The sequence below is a fragment of the Cnephaeus nilssonii genome, assembly GCF_951640355.1.
Source record: "Cnephaeus nilssonii genome assembly, chromosome: 12".
Taxonomy (NCBI): domain Eukaryota; kingdom Metazoa; phylum Chordata; class Mammalia; order Chiroptera; family Vespertilionidae; genus Cnephaeus; species Cnephaeus nilssonii.
Window position 1 is genome coordinate 19045242 of NC_137083.1, and position 16973 is coordinate 19062214.

The 16973-nt window shown below is 36.6% G+C and overlaps 1 protein-coding gene across 6 annotated transcripts in view; it reads left to right on the top strand.

Moving 5' to 3' along the window:
• Window positions 1–5956: 5956 nt before the first annotated feature.
• DGKB (diacylglycerol kinase beta) overlaps window positions 5957–16973 on the top strand; it is a gene marked incomplete at both ends in the record, with an annotated part of 464423 nt that continues 453406 nt past the window's right edge. For all 6 annotated transcript variants that reach the window (XM_079785451.1, XM_079785454.1, XM_079785452.1 and 3 more), the window contains one exon: window positions 5957–6026. In XM_079785451.1, coding sequence (XP_079641577.1) covers window positions 5957–6026 — 70 coding nt within the window. The remainder of the gene's footprint in view (window positions 6027–16973) is intronic.

Sequence of the window (16973 nt, forward strand, 5' to 3'; positions counted from 1 at the left end):
TTGCCTTCTTTGGAGATCTTATATTTCTAGTTTCTTCTTTTTTCCCCCCCTCTCTCACTTATAAGCTTCTGCTCAGAATGTTTTTCTTCTCACTCTAGTTTACAGCTGTTACTCAACTTTCATCATTTAGTTTAAATAAAACATTCTCTATGGTTTATGCTCTGAATCTCCTAATATATATATATCAGTGTTCCTATTATACTCTCTCATAGGATTCCATTGCCTTTTTTTCCTTCCATATAACTTATCAGAGTTCACAATTGTTTATTTGTGTAGTTGGTTTATTTAATGTAAGATCTGCTTAAACAAGATCTAGGAGCTCAAAGACCATATCTGTTTTATGTATAACTATATCTCCAGCATCTGGCAGAGTGCCTAGCATGCCATTGGGTTTTAATTTAGACTTCTTTTCATGGATAAATGAACAAATAATTATAAATCAAGCGATAGCATCAATATCTCATTTAAGTTTCTCCTACTTTTCTTTCAGAAATTCTATGATTGGTATTTTGGCCTTCATCCTTTTTCACTCCTAAGATTTTTTCATTACTTAACTGTATATGTTGAGGTTCATTACCCTTGAGACTCAGTAAATTTTTTCAGTCCTCAAACTACCCTAAATTAATAGACATAGAGTCTTCAGTGTACCTTAATGTGTATTATCTTTATTCAGTGATTTTCAGCTATAACAGTGCTTACTTTTAATATTTTTTTAAAAAATCTACACTTAATATGACTAACAAACATTTCAACCCACCAGATTTATTTATTTAGACATCGTCTGTGGCTTCTTCACGAGGAGATTGATTTCCTTCCCTAATTATGGTGAATGTGCTTTAGCCAAGGTACAATAGGCCAAACAGCCTTCTCCAACTGCTCCAACATAAGTAGCACATCCAATGATGAGATGAGAATGCCAGAATCAGACTGCTTTCCAACAGTGGATCCTTTCTGCTGTTCATTTATGTGCCTAAAGAAAGCCCCTTTGGGAGCAATGGGGGGGTCTGTGAAGGTACCATAGGGAATCCAAGCTGAACATTGCCATTCTCTTTCTGACATTTACAAAGGGGCAGAGACTGTAGGAAATGCTATCATTGTTCCTGTCTCTTTCTGAGTCATAATGACTAGCTATACCTCTTGATTTAATATTACATATGTAGCATTTCTCTATACACAGACTTCTGATATGCCAGTTCAACTAGTTTAAAAGATTTGTCTGGGAAAACCTTCTCCATCTACCCTACTCATTATCTCTATCTCTGTCTATCTATCTATCTATCTATCTATCTATCTATCTATCTATCTATCTATCTATCATCTATCTATCTATCATCTGCTACATGTTGCATCACATGATGAGAGTTGGAACTCCCAGAATTGTGAGAAGCTAAAGACTTTTACTAGGAGTAGGATGAGAAAGACAGGTTGTATTCTAATCTTGTTGGTCTTAAAAATAAACGAAATTAAAATCCAAAGAGTCCTTTAGGGGTGACTTTTACTGTCTTAAAACCTTTTGTTAAGATGCAAATTGGATTAGATCAATTCAGAGAAGATGTTATTGATACTGAAAATGAAGACCTAAGTTGAAAAGATCATGCTAGAGAAAAGAAAGCTAAGTAATGTTGTTAGATATTGAAAAATATTTTCATATATAAAAAGATAGTTCTGCCTGGCCAGTGTGGGTCAGTGGTTGAGCTTCGACCTATGAACTGAGAGGTCACAGTTCTATTCCCTGTAAGGGCACATGCCTAGGTTTCGGCTTAATTCCCAGTAAGGGGTCTGGGGAGGTGAAGGAGTCAGCTGATTCTCTCTCATCATTGATGGTTCTATCTCTCCCACTCCCTCTCTGAAATCAATAAAAATATATATTTAAAAAATAAAAAATAGGTCTAATGCTCATGTGTAATTTGTTCTTTTTATAAATTGGTTAACTTACATCTTAATTATGGCATTCCTTGGGAATGATGTTTGTTTATATGGCGTTAGTTAGTAATATTTAGCAACAAAAAAAGAAAATACTTACAAACCATGTGAAATAAAGCCTTTTTGTTTGCAGCTATGAAAGTTTTGTATCCCTAAGTACATCTTCTTTTGTTTATGTTCATTTAGTTTAAGAAAAGGGGTGTGGCTTCTAAGGAAAGTGAAACCCATAGGGACTTCTGTCCCTATCCCCCTTTTTTTATGCACCATTTTCTCGTTCTCGATTTCAGAGGCTCCTTCTAACTCTCCTACCCAAATTTTTGTTTATGAAAAAAGCATATGTGAATTTATTCTAGAAATAGTTATTGACCAACTACTATATACCAACTATTTTTCTCAGCTAGCAATGAAGATTACAGACAAAAATCTGCCCTATTGAGACTTATATCTTAGCACACATGAGAGGATGGTGATGCAAAATATAATAAATATATTTAGATGATTATCAAGGGCAAACCAATAAATATTTTTAGTTGCTTTATCCTTTTTGTGGAATTCCATCAGGACTCAAAATCACTCATGCTGCCCATAATTCCTGTATGAGGAGACAAATATTAAATGCTACAAATAAATTAAATATTTGATAATCTTATATTCAAAACAAAAGCATAATGGAAAGATGATATAAATAAGTATTCATTTTTAAATTGACTGACCAGGTGAGACTTTGCTGAGAAACAGCATTCATGTAAAAATCTGAATTATTTAAATAATAAGTCATTTTAAATTTGAGTTTCTTATACTTAATTAACTGAAAAATGTAATAAATTCTAGAGTCTGTGGAAAGCTATAATTAACTAATTAATTATTTAATTAACTTATTGTTGGTGTTTTTTCAGACTTAGTTTATTATGACTGCTCCTGGACTTTAAGGAATAGGCCTTGTCAAGGAACAGAGGGAGCTGAGGCGGGCAGTTAGGAAACTATCACAACAATATAAGTGAGAAAGAAAGTAAATGAAGACATTGACATTTTTCCAAAGTGATCAGCCATCTGGCCTTTTTTATAGTACTTTCATTGTCCCTTACTACCTTCAGGATAAAGCCCATACCTCTTTATTTTACATTAATACCCCTTCAAGAACTAGCCTCTTGCTAGATTCTCTAATAGGTGCATCTGTGTTCAATAAAACTTTATTTACAAAATTGGTTGTTGGCCAAATTTCTGCAGTCAGCTGTTTGCCTTCCCCTGGTCTACTTTACGGAATGTGACCATTCTTACTAAATGGTGTTCTTTCTAAAAGTTACCTCAGTAGTACAATAAACTGCTCATTTTGCTGCCAACATGTCCACATTCCACGTAGGAAGTTGGCAGAAGAGGAAATGGTTAAAAGAGCACTCACCAGCTGTTACATCAAATAGATCCTCACCCAATATCTGCTTACATCTTAGTAGCCACTTCTCCATGCAATGAACCAGAGGAATGTAGTTGTATGAATTGATATATTTTCGTTCAATAAAATGAGGGTTCTGTTACCAAGGAAGCAAGAAAGACTGAATATTGGATGGGCTTCTAGAAGTTTCTGTAATAACTACCAGATTCCCATTAGTTTCCTCATTTGTCAGAATGGGAGAATTAGTGCCTCACAGAGTCAGTTCGTGAAGATTGAGTGATCTAACATGCAAATGCTGTTAGGATTGTGCTGTGTATACTGTAAAAATCTTGATAAAGCTGACATTGTTGACATTAGCATTATTTTTTATCTTTTATGTATTTCAATCTTTGTTGTATTCCTAATGCCTAGAATGTTTTCAAGCATACCAAGGAGCTGAATAAACATTTTGAATAAATAAACGAACAGTCATTATCATCAGTTTTTTGTGTTGTCTGAAGCAGAAACTGTTTTGGCCCATTTAATCACTTAATAAAATAATATCGCTTGCTTCCAGAAGTGACAAGATAGCTGGCGAGTTAGTCTCAGACAGGGACAAGTATCCCATTATTGCTGTAATTATGTAGGTTCAACTATTTTCGCTCTGTCCTTGAGTCATTCCACTCAACATTGAAAGCCCCATGAGGCAAAGTCTAATGTGCCAAATGTGACTGAATCATCTCTCTCTCTCTCTCTGGATGGAGAGAACAGGACAACTTGTTTTATAGTCCCACAAAACTGCATGTAACTAGACAGAAGCAAATAATTAGGATGAAATCAATGTGCAGGATGAAATCAGCAGGAAGAAACTAGGCAGAAGACACAAAGAAATGTCCATCACACGTTTCCATTCCGGTTAGTTCGCATGGCTTCCGCGAAGTCATGCTTGTGATGCAAGAGCACCCTCCGGGAGGAAAAAGAGATCTAGCACTTTGGCTTCTGTGAACACAGCTGTATCTTCATTTCTTTCCAATTAAATAGAAAACTATCACCTTGTAAAACTGAGTGCAGAAACCCTGAACAGATGAGACCTACGAGACCAATTTTCTACGGCAAAGATGCCAGGATATGACAGTGAGGTTCTGGGGTTGATAATGGAAAACAGTAAAGAGATGGAAAAAAAGGCTAGGAACTAAGGCCAAATAAAGGTGCCATGGCTTTAAAGAATGCCATCTGTAAAAATTTTCTTCTAATCATAAAATTGCATCAACTCTCTAAGTAATTGCTTTTAAAGACTTCATTTTCTACAACAACGGTACTGCCAGTCTGGTTGATTGATGAGCAGTTGATTATTGTCTCTGATAAAAAGTTGAAACCACATGGTCTTTCGCTTTGTTTTTATTGATGTAGCACTACATATAGCTCTGTGACAATCTAGGGATTTATTTTTAAGCATGAATCCCAATAGTATCATCTGTCATTATCAAGTCTGTCAGACATTTGGAATTTGCTTTGATTTGGTAAATTTCATTGGGATTAAAATATTTATAAAATTAAAATTATTTTTTTAGTGTTTTTTATTGATTTTAAAGAGAGAGGAAAAGAGAGGGAGAGAAAAACATCTATCAGGTACCTCCTTCTCTCCTACCACCTGGGCATGTGCTTTGACCAGGAATCTAACCAGTGACTTTGTGGTGCATGGGGCTATGCTCAACCAACTGAGCAACACTGGCCAGGGCAAAATTCTTCTATTTTATTGCTAGAAAAAAACTAATTTACATGATTCACCTAAACTGATTTGCATGATTGTGAATATTTGTGCTGCTACTGAGCGCCATTCCAAACCATTGTTGGAAATTTTATACACCAGTAAAGTGTATGTGCAGGGAACTATAGAGCTATGTAGCCTCTTTTAAGAACTTGGGTCTGGAATTTTTTACACTGTTTAGAAATTAAAAAATTTATAAATTCAGATTGATAAAAATTTCATCCTTGTCAACTCTTCAAATGTAGAGTTTATAAAGTTAAGCCAAAAAAACCTTTTCTGAATCTAAGACTTAATTTTTTTTTACATCTTATAGTTTTAATCATACTTATTTCTATGAGGTTGCATTGGGAAATGTATGTAAATGCCATTAAAGAGTAACTGAACCCGGCCGTGGTGGTTGAGCATCGACCTATGAACCAGGAGGTCACAGTTCCATTACTGGTCAGGCCCGGATTTTGGGCTTGATCCCCATGCAGGCAGCTGATCAATTATTCTCTCTCATCATTGATGTTTCCATCTCTCACTCCTCTCCTCTCTGAAATAAAGAAAAATATATTTAAAAAAAAAAGAATGAGTAAGCAATTAAAGATGGAATATTATGCAAAATAGAAAAACTTGAAAATACATTATTTAGGAACTAACAATCCTTAACATTCTATAACTTGTCAGTGTTTTCCTTTGTACAGTATTGCTAATCTCTTGATCTTTCTGTTTCTCTTTTTGCAGTGTTTTAATGCATTATTGAAACGACAAACACACCTACAGTGGTTTCCTGTTGACAGATCCCATATTTTGAAAGCTTGAGGTATTTTATCATGAAACATGCCTGGTGGAAAATTTGAAGCATAGGAATCTGCCAAACACCTGAATAAAGAATTCCTCACCTCATCACCACCATGACCAACCAGGAGAAGTGGGCCCACCTGAGCCCCTCAGAATTTTCTCAACTTCAGAAATATGCTGAGTGTAAGTATTCCTATTGGCAATATCATGTTATTTGGCATTTGTGCTGAAGAAGATATGATCGATTTATAGAAACAGATTACAGATTATAATCAGCATCAGGATACACGTAAGTGTGTCTTTTGTGTTTGCAAGTAGGTCAACTGGAGGCTACCTGTTAAGCATGAGACAAAGGAAAAGGTAAGCTTAAATCAAACATCAACTCTGGAAGAAAAGGAGCTAGGATGCTAGATACAAAGCTAAACTTAGAAACATTCCATCTGTAATAGAAGTAAAGCAAAGGATGTGACAGCCTGGGAGAGTGGAGACTGGCAAGGCTGGAACCAAGAAGAATGACAACAGGAAGAGCAGAAAGACAGTCATAATAAAGTAAAAGGAGAAAAAAAATGGTGCATACTTGAGTCAATAGGACCTGCCTCAGGGATCAGGAGGAAGGGTAAATGCAGGATTCCCCCCCCCTCCCCTATTTTTCAGCCTAATATTTCAAAAAGGACTGGGAGTTTGGAGTCAGAGATACTTTGTGGAGTTGGCTTTAGAGGTTGTAAAAAAAGAGGAGCTGTCAGGACCTTAGGATAACTTGTTTAGTATGTGTAATTATAGAAGAGATGGGCCATGGTAATTTGCTTCATAATGGGGTATTTCTAAATATTAAGTTTATTCATACATACACAAAGATTTTGTTTATAAGAAGTTTGTTTTTACCATAGATTTTCAGGAATATGTCTCTTTTATGAAATGAATCTCAGCTATATGTATGCATAGCAACTGGGTCAAAGTATTGAAGAAAAAAAAGGAAGCAAATAATACTTAGGAGGCACTAAAAGGTTTAGAAGATGATGAGTAGAGAAAAAATAATCCATAGAGAATATAATAAAATTGGTGAGAGTGAAGGAAATAACAAGGTTCTGAGAGAATAAAATGCAAGAAATGGAAAAAAGAATCAATAGCGCATAATAGTAAGAAAGGCACAAACTGATGCAGCTGGTGAGGCAAAAGCAGAGAGGATGTATGGCATGTAGGAGGTAAGTTTCAGGACCAACTTGAATATTATGAAGGAGAGGCAGAGAAAATGGTTAAATACAGAAGAGGGATTTAGAATCTATACTAATAAAAGGGTAATATGCTAATTAGACCAGACATCTTCCAGACATCTTCCGCTTGTCCTTCTGGACAGCGCCACTATGGCAGGGGCTGAGGCAGAAGTGGTTAGGCCAGCAGGAGAGCAGTTAGGGGCATCAGGCTGGCAGGCAAAGGTGGTTAGGGGCAATCAGGCAGGCAGACAGGCAAGCAGTTAGGAGCTAGCAGTCACGGATTGCGAGAGGGATGTCTGACTGCTGGTTAAGGCCCAATACCGCAGGGGTCCTGGATTGGAGAGGGTGCAGGCCAGGTGGAGGGGTATTTCCCCCCCCCCCTCGTGTGCATGAATTTCATGCACTGGGCCTCTAGTAATAAATAAGTGTGATGGTAACAGTGAATAATAACATGTATAAGGTACATATTATAAGTCAGGAGTATTGATAAACACTTCATACATCCTATCTGAAAAGTCCAACCTCACAGGTTTTCTAGAGCTTTCCTGACTTGAGGGTTGTAGTACTCTGGGTGAGGGTGTAAGAGTGCTGCTGGGTATTTGCCAGGAAGTCACAAATCCATAAGAACATGTACATTTTTTAGTCAATAATCTATAATAATAAAAGCATAATATGCTAATTAGACCAGGCAGCTGAATTACCTTCTGGACATCATTCCAGACATCCTTCTGGATGAAACTGTGGAGACAAGGGCCGAGGCAGAGGTGGTTAGGGGCGATCAGGCAGGCAGGTGAGCAGTTAGTGGAGATCAGGCAGGCAGGCAGGTGAGCGGTTAGGAGACAGTGGTCCCTGATTACGAGAGGGACCCACCACCCCCGTGCATGAATTTCGTGCACTGGGCCTCTAGTAATAAAAATAAAACTATCACATGGAAGGGGGCAGTGTCATAAAATGTTGACATCAGTATATGGTCCTCATACTCAAAAACTGTTTCTAGCTGCTGAAAGCACAGTTCATTCATTGATCACATAAAGAAAATTTGTCCAGGATGGCTACATTATTGTTTATATCCTTATACATAATAACTAGTAAATCAACTAAAGTGATTTACCTGTCCTTTCCAATTTCTATATGCTCTTTGCACTATATCAAAAAATCAAGTAAATATAGGGTGTCCCCAAAAATGTATACACACTTTAACAGCTGATAACTCACTTAGTTTTCACTCCTTTTCAGGTTTAACTGATTTTAAATAATGGGTGAAGCCAGACTAAGCTTTGCACAAAGAAAATTTATCGTAAAGTGCTACTAGACCTTTAAAATGGGGATACATAAAATATAAAGTTTATGGTACAAAATTGTGGGATCCCTTGTCACGTCCCGCGTGTTTCAGGGTTCCCGTTCAGGTCCGGTTTCTGGAGAAGGCCGCAATCAAAATGAAAAGAAGCTAGAAAAGAATCAATTTGGGTAAATGGGGGCCAGGCGGGAGCCCACCTCTAGTGGGAGGACTGCCACAGCTCTGGCTTTGCCATCCCTTTTATTGGGGTTCTGAATTACATCCACATCCTTTAGGCAGGAAATTACAACAAAAGACAATCAGCAAAAATTTTACATATGATTAACAGGTGAGAGTTTCTTTAACTACCAATGTCTCAACTAAACAATGAGTGACTAGCTCTGACCATTCAGAGCGATTAAGGTTGACCAAAGCATTCCGGATTCCCTTTTCACATTTAAGTTCCAATGTTTCAACTAAACTATGAGTGAATGGCTCTGACCATTCAGAGCTATTAAGGTTAACCAGCCTTCCGGATTCCCTTTTCACATTTAACTACAAAGTGTCAATGATCGGTTTCCGGCACAAAATAATTCTTGATGTTTTCAATTCCATTGCTTTGTGTTATCAGCAGTGCCTGGACTAGAAAGTTCATCCATTTGAAAACAGGCATTTACAAAAACAATTACTCATTTCTGTAGATTCTTTTAAATTTTGAAAATGAACTGTATATTAATAAACATTTACTTTATAATCATTCACAGTGTGTATGCGTTTTTTGGGGACACCCTGTATTACCACGTGTCTTCCTTAGGGGTAGTATTCTGTTTGATGTTGCAGGAAATGCAAATACAAAGTGATATGGACCCTTCCTTCAAGGAATGCTAACAACTAATGAAGGATTGAAGGCTAAAAACTAATGGACTCTTATTTCTAGGCAGAATATTGTAAGTGCCACAAACCAATCTTGGGGTTCTGTAGGGCTTAAGTGTTCGATTTAAATTGGGGAAAGGGAAATCTTCATGGAAGAAGAAGGGTTTGAGATGAATCTTGAACTATAGGTTTCAGTTAAATGAAGAAGGAAATGATATAAAGGGATATTCAGCATATATTTGAGGATGAGGGATGGTGGCCACATTTAGCCACACCACAGATTAAGGGAGTAAGTGGAATTAAGGTTGGAAAAATGACACAGAATCAAAATGCACACTGCTAAACTCGAGTTGGGCAGTAAGAATTAATTGTGGGGTTTTGAGGATAGGTCATACCAACAATACTGTGCTTCAGAAAGTTTAATCGGGCAACTATGAGAATGGTATGTGGTAATGGAAAGAGACTAGAATCAGGGCAGTAAGCTATTGGAATAGACTAAATAATGTGAATGAATGATGAATGATGACCAGAAAAGTTGAGAGTCAGATGGAAACTAACAGAGGAAGCTTAGGAAATAATAAAATATGAGAACTGAGAGCTAGAGATGGATGGGGGATTTTGGTAACATAATCCCCCAAGTAAAGAAAACAATTAATTTGATTTAGGTTTGTTGAATTTGGCTTGATTACTAAAATACATTTTCCAGTGTCTGGGTACTTACAGGAAAAAGGCTTTATAGGAAGCATTAACATAAAATAGGCAAATTATTGCCATACAGCTAAAATATCATTTATAATGACTACTAATCGGATATCTCAAATATCATTTATAATGACTGTTAATCGGATATCTCAAATTCCATTTGAATTGTTAAGCAGAATTTAATAAAGTCTCAAATATATCACAGGCTGCTACTTTTATTGGCTAGGGAATGTGGAAGTAGATTTAATTATATCATAAGAATGCTTGATTTAGTAATTGACTTTGTCAATGCCTAAGACAAGTAATAAAAATTGTCATAAATATAAAAGTTGTAACATATGGAGACAAAGATTAATGAGCACTCAATAAATTGGTAGTAAGAAGTAACATGGTAAATGTAAGGACATTATTAAAATGGATTGTATGAGAAGATAAATTAATGGGTTAACTGAATGAAACAAATAGTGCTGATTCCATGATTATTAGACTTGCTATTCTTTTTGAAATAACCAAGATAACATGAGAAATGTTAGATTTAATCCTCATGACAGCAATTTTCAATTGGTGTGTCCTGGCAGGCATACTGGCGTGCTGCAAGAATTTTTAAAACATGCAATACCTGATTATTTAGTCAGGGTCCCTGACCTCTTTTCCCTTCGATTGTCAAATTTTTAAAAATGATAACAACCAACATAACAATAGCTGTCTGGTGTGAATGAGTCAAAAGTATACCTATTTTTTTTGTCAGATTGGCAATAAATATATTTTTTGATATGCTACAGAATTTTAGTTATTAGTTTATGTGCACCAAGAGATGGAAAGGGTTGAAGATTGCTGCTCCATGAATTTTCCTATATAATTAAGAAGCAAAGACAATCATGATTAGAATGTGTCCTCATGTCATAAATTTCCATTGTCAAAATATAATAGGACACACACTTATCCTGAATATTAGAATAGTAGTATATTTTCCATGCTATTCAGTGCATGTGATCTGTTTATCAGCAGCATTTAAGAATCAGATTTTTCATGTTGCAATGCAATCCTGGCAAAGTGACATTTCTCCATACTCTATTATATATGTAAAAGTGGTACGTTGGATATGCTTTCTGGATGTTAATTTTTTTTGTACCTTTCAATAAGAAACGGTTTAGATGTATTAGATGATTAAATTAAAAAAAAAACAGGTTATTGATTTCAGTTTTAACTTGCAAAATACTATATGTGGTATATATCAAACAAGTATTTTATATGCTTTTGGGGAATGGGGTTGGGCTGAGGAAATCTAGGTCACATTGAGTAAATTCATGGAACACCTACCCCAGCAAAGCCAAATTATTTAAGTTTAACTTAGACATTTTCTCAAGTTATCTGATTTTGGATTCTCTACAATTGGCACAATATATCCCATCTGGGCTGCTATAACAAAGCACCATAGGCTGGGTGACTTATAAACAACAAAAATTTATATCTCATAGTTCTGGAGGCTGGAAGTTCAAGATCAGGGTGCCAGCATGGTTGGGTGCTAATAAGGACCCTCTTTTGGGTTGCAGAATGTCAACTTCCCTTTGTAACCTTACATGGTGGAAAGAGTAAGAGAGGTGCGGCAAGCTCTCCAGGAACTCTTAAAGGGCACTAACCCAATTAATTCATCCGAACTCTACCCTCATGACCTCTCTATTCCCAATTATCTCCCACAGACCCTTCACATTGAGGGTAGGGTTTTGCCATATTCATTTAACATATAATTAACATAGTCTATTATACCCTGCAACTATAACTGATTTCTCAACTGCTAGGATTTTCTCATGATTAATTGGGATAAATAGAGTGGTCGATATAGGCACATCATTCCTGGTTAGGAAGCTAGCACATCAGACAGCTTGGGTTCAAATCCTGGTCCTACCATAATTTAGATTTCTGACTTTGGGAAAGTTTCTTAACATCTCTGTGTCCCATTTTTCACACCTGTGAAATGGGGGGAAAACAACAAATAATTATCAAGCGTTGTATGTATTAAATTGAAGGCGTTAATATATGCCAACTAATAAGAACATTGCCTGGCAAGTTGTGAATGGTATAGCGTTATTATTTTAATGGAGAGGGAGTGAGTTTGAACACACGGCTGATGATCATGTAGAAAAGTGTCACGTTTTGGAGCATTGAGTCAGTGTCTTATTTTCTGCTACAAGACTAGATTCTTCCCACAAGGTAGAAGCTTCTGGTGCTATTGGCAGCCTCAGCTCTGTGTTGTCCCCACAAATGCTGCAGGCAGCTAATGTGAAGCCCGCTGTGGCTGCCTGCAGCATGCTGAGACCATACTCCTGTTTAGGGCTTCAGGCTGAGTCACTCCATGGGAAAGATTTCCATTGATATGTGGGAGAGGAGTATAATTTTCATCTCCACTCTGTATATAAAGTCATCCAAATTGTAGTTATAAGATAGCTCTCACTCCTGCCATGCAGAGAATTGAGCTTATCACATTATTAGTTTGTCAGCGCTTCCTGCTGTGTTTCATGGCACAGGGAAGGGTAAAGAAACGCCAGACTTCTTCATGGATAACACTGTTTCCTATGTGAAATCTACACGGTACTTTCAAGTGATCCATTATCTGCCCACATATTGTCACGTAGGATATGCTTTTTATTTGCTATATATAAAGCGTGTTGCATAGCCTGTAAATTTTTTTTTTTAAATACTGTGTTATTATGGAGGGAATACTTTCAAACATTCATAAATTTCATACTGTTTATAGCAGCTGGCATTATGTAGAGAGTTGCAAAATTATGATGGACTTGTTCTTTTCAATAAGGACTGATGATGTGCCTAATTTTGGACCTATTGTATATATATATATATTTTTTTCCCCACTGGAGAGAAGCATGCAGCCTGGCTTAGTGGAAAGAGCACAGGCTTTGTGAGCAAACTAATATTTGACAGTGTTGTACAGCAGCCCCGCCTTCTACTTCTTAGTGGTATGACCTTGAAAATGCTACATGAACTGCCTGGGCCTCAGCTTTCTCACTGGGAAGAGTAGATTCCCACCTCAAAGTGTTGTTGTAGGGCTTAATGAGACAATAATCATCTTCATAATAAATCCTGTACTTTTAGCACCATACTGTAAACAATATCCAAGAATTAATTAATTAATTACTCACAATAAACCTTAGAGGGAGGCAAACCTCTTCTAGGCAGGTCACCTGGCCCATTGCCATGGCAAGATAAGTTAGAACAAAGGTCAAAACAGTAGGAATTCATTTATGTTTCTTAATGAACATCAATATATTAAGAAATAGGTTATTAATCATTCTTCCAAATAGTGAAATCTGGGATTTGGGAATCAGGTTCTTACATCTCCATCAGCCGCAGCCATCACTCAAAGGGGTTTTTGCATACAAGGCAAAGCAAAGAAGCAAAGCTGCTAATTATGGTTTTGGCCCCAAAATGTCTTTCTGGTCTCTTGTCCTGGAAGATTGGACTTGATTATGTTTAACCTCAGTGATGCTCTGCCTAAAGTGGAAGCATATTCCTGCATTCTACCCACACTCATTCCTTTGGTGCTTGGAACTTCCCTCGCTCTTCCTTTATGAAAACATGGGAGGGGAAAGAGAGATGAGAAAAAAAAATCATGAAGCAGTTGTAATAAAAAATATGGTAAAGTTCTTTTCCATTTTAAGTAGCCTTATTCTCCCGACAAATTCCACCTTCTAGCATGATGATCTATTGTGTCTTTTGAGAGATGTTTTGTGCTTGATTCATACCAGATGGGATAAGGAGAGTGGAAGGTGAGAGACTTGACCACCTCCCATGTACGTATCTTCAATTTATTGTTAAGCATTTTTAGATCACTTGGTAGCCCTCTTTCTAATTTGTCTTGCAGGGATTAGCTTTTATTGTGACCCTTACCCTGTGATTCATTGGCTCTATTTTGGGAGGCCAAGCCACTTGCTGAAAAGTACTCTCTTTGTACAACTTACAAAAATAAACGGCACAGGGTTATTTGGCAAGGTAGCTGGGAGCACATTATTTGGTCAGATAAAACTGGGTTTGCGTGCTAGTGCTGTGGTGTACACCTTAGTTTCCTCATCTGTGTCCTAGGATGCAATGATGATTAAATGTGAAGACGCAGGTAAAGTGCCCAGGACTCAATATGTTATTGCTATGATGAGGAACATGAATGGTGGTGGCTGAGGTAGTTTAATAGCAAATGAGGACTTTTTCCCCTTTGATTTAGGCCTACCCATTTATACTACTTATTCGAAATGTGTTGCCTTTGCCCTGACACTTGGTCTGAAATTGGAATCTGCGACTCTATTTTAGGTAATATGTGTCTCTCATTTCCGACCCTGATTCTTCTGATTCACACTGATTAACTAAGCAGTTCCTGGCTCTGACCCAGATTTTATTTCTGGAATGTATGTTGGCTGCATAATCTCTTTCACCTCATCTCTGGCTGTGGTTCCCATTTGTTGTACCGCTTCAGACTGAATATCCCATTGGTGGTTTCTCTGGATCCATATGTCTTAAATTTTTCAACATCTAAATCTTACAACAGTAAAATAATAGTTATGAATGTCTAAATTTTCATTTTACAAAGACCCAATTTTCTTTTTATGTTGATCCTCACCCGAGGATATTTTCCCATTGCTTTTTTTAAAAATAAAGAGAATGGAAGGTAGAGAGAGAGACAGAGAGAGAGAAACATCAGTGTCGATTGGTTGCCTCCCACACACACCCAGACTAGGGCCAGGTATTGAGGTTGCAACCGGCTATCAAGGTATGTGCCCTTGACCGGAATCAAACCCAAAATTCTTCAGACTGCAGGCTGGCACTCTATCCACTGAGCCAAACTAGCTAGGGCAAAAGACCTAATTTTCAATGATTTTAGACATCTATTTTTTTCAACTCTTGAAACTTGACAAAAACAAACAAAACAGTTTCATTAAGATTTATGGTCAAACCAACTTTAAGTTAGGACTTCTATGAAGTATTAGTTAAGGTGAGCCAAATTAAGGCTATGGCTGAAACATTCATAAAACCTCAGTGGCTTAACAAAACAGACGCTTATTTCTTAATCATGTTACATTTCCAAATCTGAGTTGGTAAAAAGTTTATTTCACATTGTCCTCGATCAAGTCCCAGTCAAATGGAGCAGTCATCAAACTTTAAAAATTGGCAGATGCTGTGGCAGTGAGAATTGGGTGTTGGCTCTTCAGGCTTCTCCCGGCAATGAATGATATGCTTACATTTCTTTGGCCTTAGCGAGCCACATGACCACATCTAACTTTAATGGAGTGGAGAAATGCATTCCTTCTGTCAGCTCTGTGTCAGGGGAGAAATGAAACATTTGGTGAAAACTACTAATGTGGCCAAAAAACGACTAATGTGGCCAGTATCACACAAGTAAAATATAACCTGTCAGTTACCTTGGAACATTAGGCAAGTCATCACAGCCTCTTTAAGCTTCTGTTTCTTCAGCTATAAAATGAGGAAAAGACTCCCTCCCTGTTTATAAATAATAACTCTTGTTTCCATCACTAATATTGGTGTGATAAGTTATAACAAAAGTTCCCACTATATTCATACATATTACATTATTTTCTTAACTCAGTTATAGGTTAAAGGTTGTTATTCAGTGGATGTTCCCTTAGTTGCCCTTTCTTCCCCCCATTTTAGCTAGAAGTGCCCCCCCCGCACAAGTATGCATACTAAAGGACCTTAATTTTGCTCATTGATAATTACTTTGCTAACAATATTTAGTATATTTTACTCTTAGGTATTGATTGGCCCTGGGTAATATGGAAATGAATATCATAATGCTTTTAATCAAAGAACTTAGTCTAATGAGAGAGACAACAAATAAGGTGGTAAATGATGATAAAGCAATGAAATACATTCTCTGAATATAATATTTGCAAGACTATTTTTTACATTAAGGTATAATTGACATAACATTGTCTTATTTTTAGGTGTCCAACAATTTGATGTTTTGTGAAATGGTTAGCCTAATAAATTTAGTTACTATCCATTACTACATAGTTATTATATACATGTTTTTGTGATAAGAACTTTTATGGTATAATCTCTTAGGGAATTTCAAATATATACTATAGTATTGTTAACTATAGTCACCATGCTGTACTTTACATCCCCAAAACTTATTTATCTTATAACTGAATGATTGTACCTTTCAACCACCTTTATCCATTTCACCCTTCTTCCTATCCCCTCCCCATTGAACTTGGGCAACCACCAATCTGTTCTCTGTGTCTGTAAGATTTTTCTTTTAGATTCTATATTCAGGTGAGATTTTACAATATTTTTCTTTCTCTTAGTCCAGTGGTCGGCAAACTGCGGCTCTGTTGACTAATGAGTTTGCCGACCACTGTCTTAGTCTAATGTATTCAAGGTCTAATCAGGTTTCTACAAATAGCAGGATGTACTTCTTTCCCATGGCTAAATAATATATTATGAATAGGCTAAAAAGAAGGATTTTGTTTTTTCACATAGGAGAGGAAGACATGTTTATTATGGGTCAAATGGGGAAATAACTTGTGATAAAAGATTCTGAGCTTATGGCCAAATACTGATTTTTGTTTGCTTTAATTCAATTGTCTTAAGTTCATCTCTAATGTGTATCTTCTTAGTATATTAGCTTTTAACTTTAGCAAGTCATAAAACCTTCTAAACTTTAATTTTATGTACTGTGTAATTAAGAAAATAATAAGGCCTATCTCACAAGATTGTTGTAAGACTCAAATAAAATAATATGTGTGGAAATGCTTTGTAAACTGCAAACCACCATACAAAAGTTAATTATTGCTTTCATTATTATCCAGCTTTTGCTGCAGACTCGGGGTATTCCATATCTTGCCCATGATACCACCTTTACTCATGAAGGCGAAGATTGGAAGTTCTCATTCCAACCATCTAAAGTGGCCACCATCTAATCTTTCACTCAGATGTATCTTCTCAGTTGATATATGATTCTTGCCTCTTTAATTATTTCTAATTTTTTCCTGGTTCTCCATAAACTCTAACTGATCCTTCTTTAATGAATAAAAACCT